Here is a 15021-nt window from a genome sequence, read left to right on the forward strand (position 1 = left end):
TTCAACAGTATGTTTAGAACACAGTTTTCTAAGGCATAAAGTTACAAACTTGGCAAGTAACTTAGTTTTTATGTTTGGTTCTCTTACATAGTGTTGGTTAGTGGTGGTAGTACTCCAAGCCACCTGTGACACACAAATTTGGGCTTCTGTTCAGTGGTGATGCTGTACTGCCCTAGTAGGGAGGTGCTGTGTTGTTAAGGTGTAGTGTGTCAGATGACTTGTTAAACCAATCCCTTCTGCATATCTCTGGTGGCTGTCCAGGTGGGAGTTAAATATTATGTGGCCTTTTGAACAGAGCAGGAAATAATTTTGACCAGATTTGTGGCTAAAGTTCCTCCTCTTAATAAAACAGGATCTAACGTTCCAGTCTGTATGGGAGCTATTGCTGAGCTCATACAATAAATAACTGTTATACTTACTTAATATTTATAGTACTACCAGCACTTAACTCATTTCCAAGTGCTTTTACAAAGCACTAACTTGAATGTGAAAGGTGCCATATAAAACCAAAAGTTATTGTGTGTGTGTGTGTGTGTGTATATATATATTTTATAGAGTATTCAGCATCCCAAAACTACATTAATAGAATGAGAAGGCTGCATGTCAAATGTCAGGAAATGCAAAAGTTAAGGATGCTTGTGCCATCTCAAAGGGACGCTGTCAACTTGAATCTGTTTAATTGACTAATTTAAAATATTCCAGGTTGTGACAGAACATCCTTTAAATAGTTTGGCTTGATTTTGTTTGTATTTGATGCATTTTTGGTAATTTTTTAAAAAATATGCATGAGGTTTTTCTGTTGCTTTCTTGAGGATATCATGAGGATATTTTCAGCAAGATATCAACTAAACCCCCGATCCTGCAAACACTTACATACATAAATAAAGTTAAGAATGGGCATAATGTTTGGAGGCTCAGGCTGTCAATAAATTGAAAATATTAGAGGTGTTTTGTTTTTAACTCCTCTCTTTTTTTAATACTCTTAGGTGTTAAATGTATCTACTCTAGTTACAATTATGTCTGAAAACTGATTTTTCAAGCTGGCAGAGTCCTTTTAACTGCTCCTTTTGTGCATATCTATAAAAATGTCTTACGTGCTTACATAACATTTCTCAAATGTTACATCGTAGTTTTTTTAATACATTGAAACAGTTGTAGCATCTTGCAATATTTTCCCATTATTGCATAATTTTAATTGTCATAATGTTCTGGTATATTGTGAATTTATACTGTAAGGTATTATCTCTTGGAAATGTATTTTAATAATATTGTCAGCAGTCATGTACTATGCATTTTTTTCCAACTGCAATTTGGGAAATAGTATGTTACATAATTAGGGACAGCATTGTAAAGGGGTTAAAGATAATTTTGCCTGTACAATCTTAACTTTGGACTCTTCTGATATTCAGTACTTAAATATGCACCCTTAGACTCCAATCATTCAACTGCATCTGCATAGGCAGACCCTTGTGCATATGGTTTCTTCTGCAGGACAGGATCAAAGCCTTAAGGTTCTATAACATACTGTAGTTTTGAAGAGAATATTTTACCCATGAAAATATACAGAATTGTGATTGTGGGCCCTTTGAAGTTTACGTTCAGCTTTCTCCCACCCTCCTTTTTTATATCCACATTTTGTCCACTAATTTCAGAAGTGAAGGCCTGGTCCCACTGAAACCACCGCCAAAACTCCCATTGACTTCAGTTGGGCCAGGATTTTACCTTGGTGTCCAAATTGAGACATCTAGGGGATGAGTTTCCAAATAAAGCCACTGGGGGCTGCAGGCACTCAACACTTCTTCTAAAAATCAGATCCTAACCACTTCAGGTTGGTCATCCTAAAATCAGTGGACACGGTTGAAAAATTTGTCCTAAATACTCTTTACAAATGACTCTTCTTTTTATGTAATATTTTCTCAGTACAAAGGTTTGATTTTTTTAAAGTTGAGGGTTTTTTGTTTTTTTGTTTTTAGTTAGTTAGTTCATGCTTTGCGGCATGCCAGTTTAGTAGAGGAGCAGCACATTCTGATGTATTGTTGCTTTTGAACCCCCCTCCACTTGTTGGAAGACTGTCTTCCTATAGCAGAGAGGCAGAGTTTAACCTTCTGAGCTCCCTCTCTGAGTAGAGATCCCACCCTAGCAGAAGTTAGTACCCTACTTCCAACCAGTGACTTGTCATTGTGCTTCCTGCCCTTGTGTGATTTGCTAATGGTTTATTTTTAGGTTGAAAATATGCTAGTTCAGTGCTTTATACTACTACTAATTGCTAAAGTGGAAGAATGAGGGGGCAACAGGCTAACACCATACCAAAGGGATTTTCTGCCCTGACTAGGGTAAGAGTCTTGAGGGGGAGAGAGCCCCAGGAAAGGCTGGGGCATTGGGTAGAGAACCTGGGAGGATGGTAGATGGGGAAGGCTGTTAGGGGCTGGCTGGAAGGAGGGGTCTATGGAGAGGGAGGTATGTGTAGAGATGAGAGAGGTTGTTGGGAGCAGGGAGGGAGGGTGTGTATGGAAGGGGCTCTAGGGCTGAGATGGGCGTACTATGCATATCATAGAATATCAGGGTTGGCAGGGACCTCAGGAGGTCATCTAGTCCCAGCCCCTGCTCAAAGCAGGACCAATTCCCAACTAAATCATCAGAGGGCATTGGGGGGAGGCAAAGAATGGAAGGGATCTGGGAGAGGCTGGAAAGGGGCTTTAAGGATGTTAGTGAGGGGGTCGAGGAGGAGCTTATAGGAAAGGGGCGGTGTTACAGCCTGTGCCCTCTGAGTTCCCTGGATGACGTTTAGTCGCGCCGTGACGTCAAGGTGTTTCCCCGTGACGTCAGACGGCCCATGCGCAGTAACAGTGGCTATTATAGGTGACGTCACGGACCGACTGTGACGTCTAGTGGCGCGGGCCGCTGGAGCTCTCCGGGTTGTGTGGTCTCCCCCCTCCCACTACGGGTCGCGGCTGGGGGCGGCCCGGGAACGGGGACGCGGCTTCCCCCTCCCACCCCTCCCCTTCCTCCAGCGCTTCGACCCAAGATGGCGGCGCTGAGCAGCGGCAGCAGCTCCGAGGGGGCCTCGCTCTTCAACGGGGACATGGAGCCTGAGCCGCCGCCCGGAGCTGGGGCCTCGTTCCCGGGAGGCGGCGGCGGCGGCGAGCCGGCCATCCCAGAGGAGGTGAGCGCCGGGCGGGGAGCGGGGCCGCCGAGCGGGCTGTACTGGAACCCCCCGGAGCCGCTGCCTGGGGCTTCCCCGACCCCTGGGCTCTGCGGCCTGAGCTGCCGCCGCGGGGGCGGAGGTGCGCGCTGCCCCGGCCCCTGTCCCGCGGAGGAGGCTCTCAGCGGGGTGGCCCGGGAGCGCGGTGCGCACGGCGGGGCCGGGGCTGCCCAGGGGCCCAGGTGAAGGGCGCGGCGGGACGGGGGCTCCCCTGCCCCGTGTAGCGGGAGGGGGTAGGGGATGACGGGGCCTCCCTGGGCGCGGGGGATCCCCGGCGCCGGCAGGCCCAGCCCGGGCCGCTCCGCATTGCTCCGATGCTGCGGCTTGGGAGGGGGCTGCTCAGCTCAGCTGCGCTGCCGGCGCTCCCCCGGGCCACCCCGGCCGCTTTGCGCCTGGCCATGGCGACAGCGCCTGGCTCCCAAGGGTTAAGGCGGGGGCCCCGGCGCGCACGCTCCGCCTGCTCAACAAGTGCAGGCGGCGCAGGTGGCTCCGGCGGGCGGACTGGCCCTGGGGCGGGGGCGAGGCGAGGCGCACGGGCAGCAGCGGGCCGGGGTAGTGCTGTGTATCTGCAGCGCGGGGACGCCTCGGCAAGGTCCCTGCTCATTGTTCGGGGCTCCCGGCCTCCCTCTGCCCGGAGAAATGGAGACGCGTGTGCGCGCCTCGCTCTGATGTAGGGCCGCTGGTAGTGACAGGTGCAGCGTCAAGGGGTCTGTCTCTGAGTCAAAACCGAAAGTCGGGGGTCTTCAGGCAGCCCCCCTACGGCTCCTCTGTGGTGTGCATCTGAGAAGCTGTAGTATGCTTTTGCAATCAGTTTATTTTGTGTCTGAGAATCTCAAAGCGCATGTCGGATATTGCCGGATCTCAGTGGAATCACTCCTGTGTGTTTGCGGGATTGTGCCCTTAACCACTATTGCAGCGTGAGGTCTACTTCCGTGGATTGGGCACTGGGTTGGGGTTCAGGATACCTGGGCTCTAATTTGTGTCTGTCACAGACATGGTGAGACTTCTGGACACATCACTTAACTAGCCAGTGTTTGTTTCCCAATCTGAGGTGTTGAGGTTTAAATTGCTGTTTGCAGAATGAGTTCAGCACTTGGCTATGCAAAGTATTTTGAGGTTTGGGGAGATTTAGGCACAAAGACAAAGTGACTTGGCCAATGTCACACAGAAAATTGATTTCAGAGCTCGGTTTAGAACCCAGAAACCCTGACTTCTGGTCTCTTGCATCAGTCACTGATAGTAAAACTTTCAGAAGCACCTGAGTGATTTGGGAGCCTGGGAATCCAAGTGCTCTGGGTCATCAGACTCTACTCCTAGGCTCTCTACTTTTAGCTACACCAGTTGCTAAACAGTTGCCATATTCCTACCTTAATGGTAACAGTGTTTTCATGTTTACTTATAGCACAATAACTAAATTCTCAGTATTTCACAAACACAAACGAATTATGCATTGCATAATCCCTGGGAAATATTTTTTGTTTGTTTCCAGTACACTTTACAAATGGGAAAACTCAGACAGGGAATGGGTCTATGGCAGGGCTGCGATTAGACTCTTGATCCCACATCTCAGACTTCTGTCAGTCACATAATTGTTCTTTTCTGTAAGTAATAATCATCATTTGTTTGTAACTCTAGTTCTAATAGCATTACTTCCGTAGTAAATAAGAATGGTAATGACAGCAGTCAAAACTTTGCTAATACATAGTAGAAACTGAGATTTTTATTCCTGATACAAAAAAAGAATTTACAGTTTAAAGATTTAAATGCCATAAAATCAGTGTGTGCACGCATGCTCTCTATATTTTACACAACATGTAGGAGAAAGTGATGTGTATGTAGCAAGAATTATCATATTTTGTTACTGTTAAGTGGCTACTGCTCTTGGACCAAAGATGTTTAAGGAAAAACCTGAATAGAACAGTAGGAGCCAATTTTATTCATGTAATGTGCTCATCTGCAAATGTAAATATTTTGTACATAGACTTTAAACAGAATAGATTTGTAACAGATAAAAAACCATAGGTTCACATACATTAAGTTGATAGAATGAGGAACTTTGCTTATTATGAATACACTTTTTAATTCAGCCCTGATATGTTCAGATGCAAAAATGTATATTTATGGTCTATATTTACTCAGATCACACACATTTTGAGGAGGTCTGGTTAGCTATGAAACAGGAGACCTACCAAACCATCTTGTGAGGGGTGACTTTGCTCTTGAAAAGGGTAGCTACTTAAATGCTAACACCCTTGTTTTTATATACTTATACTTCTGTCAAGTTCCCAATCACAGATTTGTAGAGAAGAATTCTTTTTTCTTAAAGACAATGGAATTCTAAAGTTCTTAAGTATCTACTACAGCGTCTCATTAAAAAGCTCAGCTTCAGTTGCTTTGAGTCAATATCTAGAATGGCTTCAGGGTCAGAGTGAATGTTGTCTTGAGCCCATGTGAAAACCTAAGCTGAATTTACTGACACATTACAGGAAATCTAGCTTTCTTTATAATGTTCTTTTTTGGGCTATTCCATAGTTTTTGTTTTTTTAAAAATGTTAAAAAAAGGTGGGTGAAAGTGTTTGGGAAATTTTGAAAAAGTCTGACTTACGTAGTATTTCAACACAAAATTACTTGTATTTTAGTTGAGTATATAATTTATACTGAAAGCATAATGCCTTACTATGAGGTTATGTGGTTAATGGCCAGAGCTGAAGTAATGCCTTACAAGTTCAAGATTTAGGATTTAAACAAACAAAAAAACCCAAAACCAACTTTTAGGCAGATGTAGTTAAGTCTTCATGAAGAATTCTTATCAAATCTTGAACTTCTTGCCTCAAATGTTATCTCTGTAGCTCTAGCCAGTGAGATAAAAAGCCTGTCATAATAAAGTGTGTTGATCATTAATACTTGCTCTGGTACAGAAAACAAAGTTGAATACATGCATAAAACTAAAAGCTTATATCTGGTGGTATGGGGGGAAGAATTCACTGTGCCAGAATGTAGTAATTGCAAAAGCTCATCTCATCTGAAAAATCATGCAGGAATCGTTAGTGTACTTGGAACCACACATGTGCTTACAAAAGCGTGGTACAGTTAGGAAATTACTCCTAAGGGCATTCTGTGCCAAAAAATTAAATTCTGCGCACAATATTTTAAAATTCTGCAAGATTTATTTCTCAATAAATAAATGCAGAGGCTCCAGCATGGCAGTGGGGAGAACAGGCCACTGGCTTTTTGAAGGTGGGAGATTACCCTGCAGCCTCCCCACCGGGACACGGACTCAGTGGTGAGGCTGCACCTGACCCTGACACAGCACAAGGTCTGGGCCTGCTCTTCTGCACCAAGTGCACCAGGTGTGGGGCTTGCAGGCTCAACCAGGCAGGATCAAAGTGTGGAGGGGCTCAGTGTGGAGTGATCCAGGTGTGGGGTGAGAGCATTGTGTGTGGGACAGTCTGGGTGCAGCTCAGTGGGGGATCTAGGTGTGAGGGGATCTGGATGCACAGAGGCTTTGGGGGGTGGTGGTGTTCCACGTGCAGGGGCAATGGGACTCTGCAGGGGCTTCTAGGTGAAAGTGGTTCGGTCTCAGAAGGGTGGGTCTGGGTGCAGCTAGTTGGGGGTCTGTGGTATGGTGGTCTGGATGTGGGAACTCAGGGTAGGGTGACCAGATGTCCTGATTTTATAGGGACAGTCCTGATTTTTGTGTATTTTTCTTATATAGGCTCCTATTACCCCCCCACCCCGTCCCAATTTTTCACATTTGCAGTCTGGTCACCCTAGCTCAGGGTGGTGCAGCGGGTAGGGCTTATCAGGATGGGGGTTTGAGTGCAGGAAGCTCAGTGGAGGGTGGTCTGGGTGCAGGGGTTGGGGTCTGGAGGCAGGGGGCTGGGTGCAGGGGGGCTCCAGATGCAGGGGTTGAGGTTCAGTGGGGTGGGGTGGGGTTTGGGTATGGAGGGCGGCTTCGTGAGGGTGTCTGTAAATGGGAGGTCCAGATACACAGGGATTGGGGAGCAGCTCCCTGTACAGTGATCCCTCCCCCCTGGAACTAAGGAGCAATGGGGGAAGGGGAGGATGCTGAGCTTCCTGCAGCTGGAGGTGGTTTCTGGGGATGGGACTGACACAGCCCTAGCCACTCCTTGCAGAGGAAGAGGAAGTCCTTTTCTCTCCTGCCTCCAGCCCAGCCGGGACTAGCAGCTGATCCCAGCTCAGGTGTCCCCAGCCCTGCAGTGATGTACCGGTAGAGCTAGGGAGTGGTGCATGACTGCTCTTGCAGCTTCTCTTTGCTTCCCTGTCAGAAAATCATTTTCTGCGGGGAAGCAAAGAAATCTGTGGGAAACATGAATTCTGCACATGTGCAGTGGCACAGAATTCCCCCAGAAGTAGAAAATGCATACTTTCTAGAGGCACCGGGATCTCTAGACACTGGAGGTGAGTGCATTTAGGGTATATGTCTTTTACATCCCCTACTCCATTCCCATCAGTTGTTCTCTTATAAGCTGTACTGTCAGATGAGGACAGGGTTTTCAGGACCTGGTGAAAACTAGAGATGAGCCTTGGGGAACCATCAAAGTATTATACCTGACTTCTAAGGGGGCAAGATGGACATTTCAAAGTGGGGAACCAGCCGTCTGAGTCTTGCCTTCTTTCCTGTCTCTTGGATGCCTCAGTCTCCACGCACCTTCTCAGCTCCCAGTGGCCAGTCTGGTTGCCTGGATTCAAGCTGTCTGTCTACTCTTGGGTGAGTTTCGGGGACATTAGACATTCAGGCTGGTTCACCCCAGGATGGATTCTCAGAGCACAGGCTTGTTCAGGTAGGGAGCATCATGGGTTTGCAGGATGGTTGGACGTATTTAGCAGCTGGGAGTAGAGACTACATTCTTGTCACTGGGGAGTAGTTCCAGAATTATTAAATCATTCCAATTAGATTCTGTTCTTTCAGAGGAAGAAATTCAAAAATAGATGACTCAGGAAGTCCCTGCGGAGACACTCAGACTTATTGGACTCCTGATGCCACTTTAATGGCTGGGGAGAATAAGTTCTGCTTCAGCCTTTTTGGAACATGTCGTTATTTTCAGTTTTGAAATTATTTTAATTTTTAATAGTCCATAATATTTTCTATTGATCCGAAACAGCTTTCCCCCCAAATTTTGAAACTTTTTGCCTTTGTTCTCTTTTGGAACAGTTTATTTTTCAAACTTGCAGCATTTACCGCAAAACAAAAAATCCAGTTTCCACCCAGCCCTAGTGAGAAGCCACCTTTAATTGAGTGATACTTCAGTTCATACTACTTTAGTTTGGAAAACATATTTTTTTCTCCTTTTGAAGTATTTTCCTGCCAAGTGTAACTTTACGTAACAGATGTTTGTGGATTGAATGAATTTTCTCTTATGATGAAAGTTAATGCAATATGCATTCCCAATGGAAGTACTCTACTATGATGAAGCCATTCACTGTATTTTCCTCATTACAAGACACAAGATGCTAGCATTGAAAGAGTCCATGTATCAACATTCACTCTTTTTGTTGAAAGCTGAGTCTTAAAAATCAGTTACTTTTGGTTTGAAAAAAGGTTTGCAATCAGTTACAAGTTGTTGATGAAACTGAGTATCTCTGTGACATCTTCCCTGGCAAAATGAAATGTAGTTGCAAAAAGAACAGGAGTACTTGTGGCACCTTAGAGACTAACAAATTTATTTGAGCATAAGCTTTCGTGGGCTACAGCCCACTTCATCGGATGCATGCAGTGGAAAATACAGTAGGAAGATATCTATATACGCAGAGAACATGAAACAATGGGTGTTACCATAAACGCTCTAACAAGAGTGATCAGTTAAGGTGAGCTATTACCAGCAGGAGAGAGAGAAACTTTTTGTAGTGGTAATCAAAATGGTCCATTTGCAGCAGTTGACAAGAAGGTGCAAGGAACTGTGTGTGTGTGTGGGGGGGGAAATAAACATGGGGAAATAGTTTTACTTTGTGTAATGACTCATCCACTCCCAGTCTTTATTCAAGCCTAATTTAATGGTGTCCATTTTGCAAATTCCAATTCAGCAGTCTCTCATTGGAGTCTGTTTTTGAAGGTTTTTTGTTGTAATATTGCGACTTTTAGGTCTGTAATCAAGTGACCAGGGAGGTTGAAGTGTTCTCCGACTGGTTTTAGAATGTTATAATTCTTGATGTCTGATTTGTGTCCATTTATTCTTTTACATAGACACTGTCCAGTTTGACCAATGTAAATGGCAGAGGGACATTGCTGGCACATGATGGCATATATCACATTGTTAGATGTGTAGGTGAACGAGCCTCTGATAGTGTGGCTGATGTGAGTAGGTCCTATGATGGTGTCCCCTGAATAGATATGTGGACAGAGTTGGCAACCGGCTTTGTTGCAAGGATAGGTTCCTAGGTTAGTGTTTTTGTTGTGTGGTCTGTGGTTGCTGGTGAGTATTTGCTTCAGGCTGGGGGGCTGTCTGTAAGCAAGGACTGGCCTGTCTCCCAAGATCTGTGAGAGTGATGGATTGTCCTTCAGGATAGGTTGTAGATCCTTGATGATGCGCTGGAGAGGTTTTAATTGGGGGCTCAAGGTGATGGCTAGTGGTGTTCTGTTACTTTCTTTGTTGGGTCTGTTCTGTAGTAAGTGACTTCTGGGTACTCTTCTGTCTCTGTCAATCTGTTTCTTCACTTCAGCAGGAGGGTATTGTAGTTGTAAGAATGCTTGTTAGAGATTTTGTAGGTGTTTGTCTGAGGGGTTGGAGCAAATGTGATTGTATCATAGAGCTTGGCTGTAGACAATGGATCGTGTAGTGTGGTCTGGATGAAAGCTGGAGGCATGTACGTAACTATAGCAATCAGTAGGTTTCCGGTATAGGGTGGTATTTGTGACCATTGTTTGTTAGCACTGTAGTGTCCAGGAAGTGGATCTCTTGTGTGGACTGGTTCAGGCTGAGGTTGATGGTGGGCTGAAAATTGTTGAAATCATGGTCAAATTCCTCAAGGGCTGCTTTCTCATGGGTCAAGATGATGAAGATGTCACGAACGTAGTGCAAGTAGAGCAGGGGTGTTAGGGGACGAGAGCTGAGGGAAGCATTGTTCTAAGTGAGCCATAAAAATGTTAGCATACCGTGGGGCCATGCATTTACCCATAGCAGTGCTGCTGATTTTAAGGTATAAGTTGTCCCCAAATGTGAAATAGTTATGGGTGAGGACAAAGTCACAAAGTTCTGTGACCAGGTTTGCTGTGACATTATCGGGGATACTGTTCCTGATGGCCCTTTTATTATAGAAACACTATAATTTTCTCCAAAGTACCCAACAAGCAGCAAAGACATGAACTAATTAATACACTAAAATGTATTTACTATCAAAATACGTTGCATAGCTCAATTGTCAGTGAGTTTTTAAAAATAAGAATTCTGTTATGCAGACGGATACTAGCAATAATTTCTGCAGCATATTGTTTAAGTGTATAGCATATTTAAGCCTCTGAAACAGTGTTATTAGTAAGGTAAATTGAAACAGTAAAACTTGCTGAAAATTGGTAATTTTAGTTTCTAATACAGTATTTGAATTGTTGCATGAGAGTGCGTGTGATAGAGCATGAAGTCTGCTTTTTTTCATGTATTTTACCTAATGTCTGTAACTTTGCTTGATGTAAAATGTTTTCCTTATTTGACAAGTTCCTTATTTTAATTTATGAAATGTCTGAACTTCATTTTTTTTGCAAAGCATTGCAAGCAAAATTGCTCTTTTTGGATTTATTTATTTATTTATTTTGGAGGTCCCTTAACACCTTTCACGAGGGTCATCTTTGACTTGTAAACTTCAGCCTGGGCAGAATTTTTTCTATTAATTTAATGGAATAAAAATTTCTTCTATCTCTTCCCCTTCATCCAGATGTCCTGGGCACAATAACTTTTTTTAGTTATTGCAGTATTCTCCATGATTTAAATATTCTAGTAAAGGGAAAGGAAACAGGTAGCTGATGCTTCCACAAATATACCTCCAGCAGAGCAAGCTGGAAGGGTATACCATAGCTCTTTTCAGAATGTCTGGAATATAAAGTTTTTAGTCTTTGCTAGAGTTACTATAAGATCTTCCAGTGTCCTAATTGCTCTGTGACTCAGGAAAAGCAGGCCATTCCTTTTATTGGTTGTTTTTTATTATCTAGCACCTAGGTGCTTATTTACAAAATTTAAAAATATCACACACATTCACAGTGGATAAGGATGACCAGGTCTGGAATCCCTTGGGTCTTCTGGCTCTCCTTATGTTCACCTTGGCCTATGCCAGCTGCACGAGCTGGGAAGGGGAATCAAAACCCGATTCAGCCTTTACGGAATGACCACACTGTTACCACGTTCCTGTTTCTGCTTCCCTTATGGGCCAAAGTCAGTGGTCTTCTTTACCAAGTATCTGCAGCAGTTAGTCCAGTTGCAGTCGCCAAATCCAGTTACATTTATTTTAAGATACGTGGATTTGACATAATGCAGGAAAATCTCTAAATAGTCAATTGTAAATAAGTGTATCTATTAGGATATTATGATGTGTTGATCGTTTGACACACAGTTTGGATTACAAATGTGAAGTATTACCTACAACATATATAAATGTTTTTAGTCTTCCTCAATCCCAAACTTCCAGATACGTAGGGCTGTCAGGCTTTCTTGCAGCATGTCCAATTAATGTTACAGCACATCTCATTGGAATTCTTTGGTTCTATCTGTACTAAGCAAGTATACTATTATAGGGACATGGGTTGCATATAAGTTGTTGGTTGCATGGATTGTCTTTGCATTGGTGCAGCATGTCCACCCTGCAAATCAGTTTGAAAAAGCACTTTTATCATGTTCACATGTAGTTCTTTCAGCTGGTCCTGTATCAGGGCATTTTAGGACTAACCATCTCATAGTTCTAGCATAGCTTTGTGGAACACTTACAAAAATTTGTGATCTGCAGGGCATTCTGAAAGACTTGTTTAAGCATTCTTATTTGTTGCAGTGAATCCCTTTTGGGGTTGTCACCTTTTTCAGCATGAAGTGCATGAGAGACATTTTTGGTGCCACTGAGCTGTTGGCCTGGAATCCTTTGGCTTCTCAGGGTTAGCTAGTATACCTCCCTATGAGGAAATGGGAGGGGAGAGACTTAAAGGACATCTGTCACTGAAGGCTCTGGGTCTCCAGCATTGTTAAATGGGGCTACTGAATTGAGCTTAAATAATTTCCTGAAGGCTACCAGAAGTTTAATTTCTCCTGACAAAGAATACCATTCAGCTCATGCCACTAGGTGAAAGAAGAAACAGATTCTTTATATCAGGTATTTCCAAATAAAAGACAAGGACATTCTGAATATAAAGGATCTAGTATTTCTGGTAGGAAAAGGTAGAAAATAGTGTCTGCAATTATGTAGCTTCCTAAGGAAGGTGACTGGCTGTGCTCTCCAGATTTTTGCAAACACTTAAGTGCGTTTGGGGGTGGGAGGAGGGGGAATGTAGTGCAACCACTGAAAGTATCACAGATTTCTTATAAGAGACCCAGACTAATAATTCTGGGTGTTGCCTTTTGGTCTGGCATCAGTTATTCATTTCTGTAAAATACTTTGGCAACCATAGCCTAATACCATAATATTTGAGTGCCTCTGGGGCAGAGACCCCTTGGCAATGGATCCCCTATTCTCAAACATCTCTCACTGAGATTTGACAGACTAACTAAACTAAACACATCTTACACAACACTTATTTGTAAACAGTAACATGTAAGATATCTACACAAAGCTTATAACTTGTTAAGATTCATAATCATTGTAAGGTGTATGTACAGGTATTTTTCAGAAACAATGTATTGAAAGTATGCTTTATGCACTTAGAGTAGAAGTTAGTCATCTGGAGATAATGTAATGGCCCATTTGGGCAAGGGGGAGTTGCCACGTCACCCTCTTTGGCTGGTGATGCTATGCAAGCTCAGTTGTTTAGCCTTGAGCAATACTAAGGGCTTGGCTACACTTGCAGGTGTGCAGCGCTGGGAGTTACAGCTGTCTTCATACAGCTGTGTAGGGAAAGCGCTGGAGTGTGGCCACACTGACAGCTACCAGCGCTGCAGTGTGGCAACATTTGCAGCATTTGCAGTGCTGTTGGGAGTGGTGCATTATGGGCAGCTATCTCAGCATTCAAGTGGCTGCAATGTGCTTTTCAAAAGAGAGGGGTGGGGTGGAGTGTGACAGGGAGTGTGGGGGAGAGAGAGAGAGAGAGTGGATTTTTGGAGCCGACACTGTCAGCTCCCTGCCTTGCAAATTCTGACCATTTCCCCGACCCCTCATTCACTCTTAAATGCAAATAGCCTTCAGACCAGATAAGTAGCTGCTCCAACGGTCTCCCTTCCACCCCCCCACCCCCCCGCCGTGCTGTTTCTGTCCTCAAGCAAACACTAGCTGTGGACATTCATCCCCCTGCCTGCCTCATTCACAGCAAACAGGAGCTGTGTTTGTTTTTTAGATAAGCAGCTCTGGGAGCCCCGAGTTCACAACAAAACAAAGAGAGGCATCATAACAAAACAAAGAGAGTTCTTTAGTTAAAAGCATTATGGGAAAATTCTGGAGGTCAGTTACGGAGTAGTAAGATTAATCATTGTTTACACTGGCACTCCAGCGCTGCAGTCGTTATTCCCCAGGCAGACGTGGAGTACAGCCAGTGCAGTAGCCAGGGAGATACAGGGCTGTATGTGCCTTGCAAGTGTGGACGGTGAGTGAGTTGCAGCGCTGGTGGTGGCTTTACAGCGCTGCAACTCTCCAGTGTAGCCAAGCCCTAAGACATTGAATGGGAAGCCATCAGAGGCAACAACAAACAAATGAAACCACTTAAAGGTAAAAACAAACAAAAAAAACATTACAAGTAAGTATTCACCCTGTCTGTGAATAGTAAACTGAAGGCTGATTTTGGTACAACATGGAGGGAAAAGCACCCCATTTACTGAGGATAACCCTGTGTAGAGCAGGGATGTTTTCCTGAACTTTCAGATTATGGTTCTTAAGAAACCAGCTATGCCTGCAATAGATTTCCTGGGGAAATCTACTTTATTAAATAGGAAGAGTAACTGTTGATAAGTGTAGACCCAGATTTGCATTTTATGATTTTGTTTTATATTGTAACCCTTTTCATAGAATATCAGGATTTGAAGGGACCTCAGGAGGTCATCTAATCCAACCCCCTGCTCAGAGCAGGACTAGTTCCCAGACAGATTTTTGCCCCAGATCCCTAAATGGCCCCCTCAGGGATTGAACTCACAACCCTGGGTTTAGCAGGCCAATGCTCAAACCACTGAGCTATCTCCCCCCCGCCCTTTTTTTTGTTTCGTTTCGTTTCCACCACTCTTATTTCTAGTTAAATCTTCATTTTTACAGTAAACCACAAATATGTTTGTTTAAGTGCTCACAAGTGTTGTGTGTTGTACAGGAGTGGTGGTTTAAGGTAAAATTGGTAAACTGGGGTATGCTGAACCTTTGGGTGTAGAGAATCTAGAGTTTCTGTGAGTAGCCAGTGTCGGGGGCTAGATATCACAGGGGAATGATTCAAAGGGACTCGGGGATTGAGGTACATCTATTGTTAATCTGCAAGGCAGATTTAGGGCTGCCATAGCCCAGAGGAGAGTGGTTGAAAGGCTGGTGGCGTTGCAGAGCTGATGCCCAGCTACCTCAATAAAGACTCTTTTGCGGAAAGCAGGGGGTAACAAGGTGACAGTCCTGGCTAGCCAAAGAACTGTTGCAGCCTTCCAAGAATAAGAACATCTCTCTCTCTCTCTTCCCCACCTTCTCCCTCCCCACAGCAAAAGTTGGCG

At 44.3% G+C, this 15021-nt stretch overlaps 1 protein-coding gene across 3 annotated transcripts in view; it reads left to right on the forward strand.

The window, feature by feature from the left end:
- Positions 1–2917: 2917 nt before the first annotated feature.
- The window catches only part of BRAF (B-Raf proto-oncogene, serine/threonine kinase), a 115641-nt gene continuing 103537 nt past the window's right edge, over positions 2918–15021 (forward strand). For all 3 annotated transcript variants that reach the window (XR_005583091.1, XR_005583097.1, XM_039482534.1), the window contains exon 1: positions 2918–3163. Coding sequence is in view for 1 of the 3 variants with exons in the window: in XM_039482534.1 (XP_039338468.1) it covers positions 3026–3163 (138 nt within the window). In the remaining 2 variants the exon portion in view is untranslated. The remainder of the gene's footprint in view (positions 3164–15021) is intronic.

The sequence above is a fragment of the Mauremys reevesii genome, linkage group 1 (assembly GCF_016161935.1).
Source record: "Mauremys reevesii isolate NIE-2019 linkage group 1, ASM1616193v1, whole genome shotgun sequence".
Classification (NCBI taxonomy): domain Eukaryota; kingdom Metazoa; phylum Chordata; order Testudines; family Geoemydidae; genus Mauremys; species Mauremys reevesii.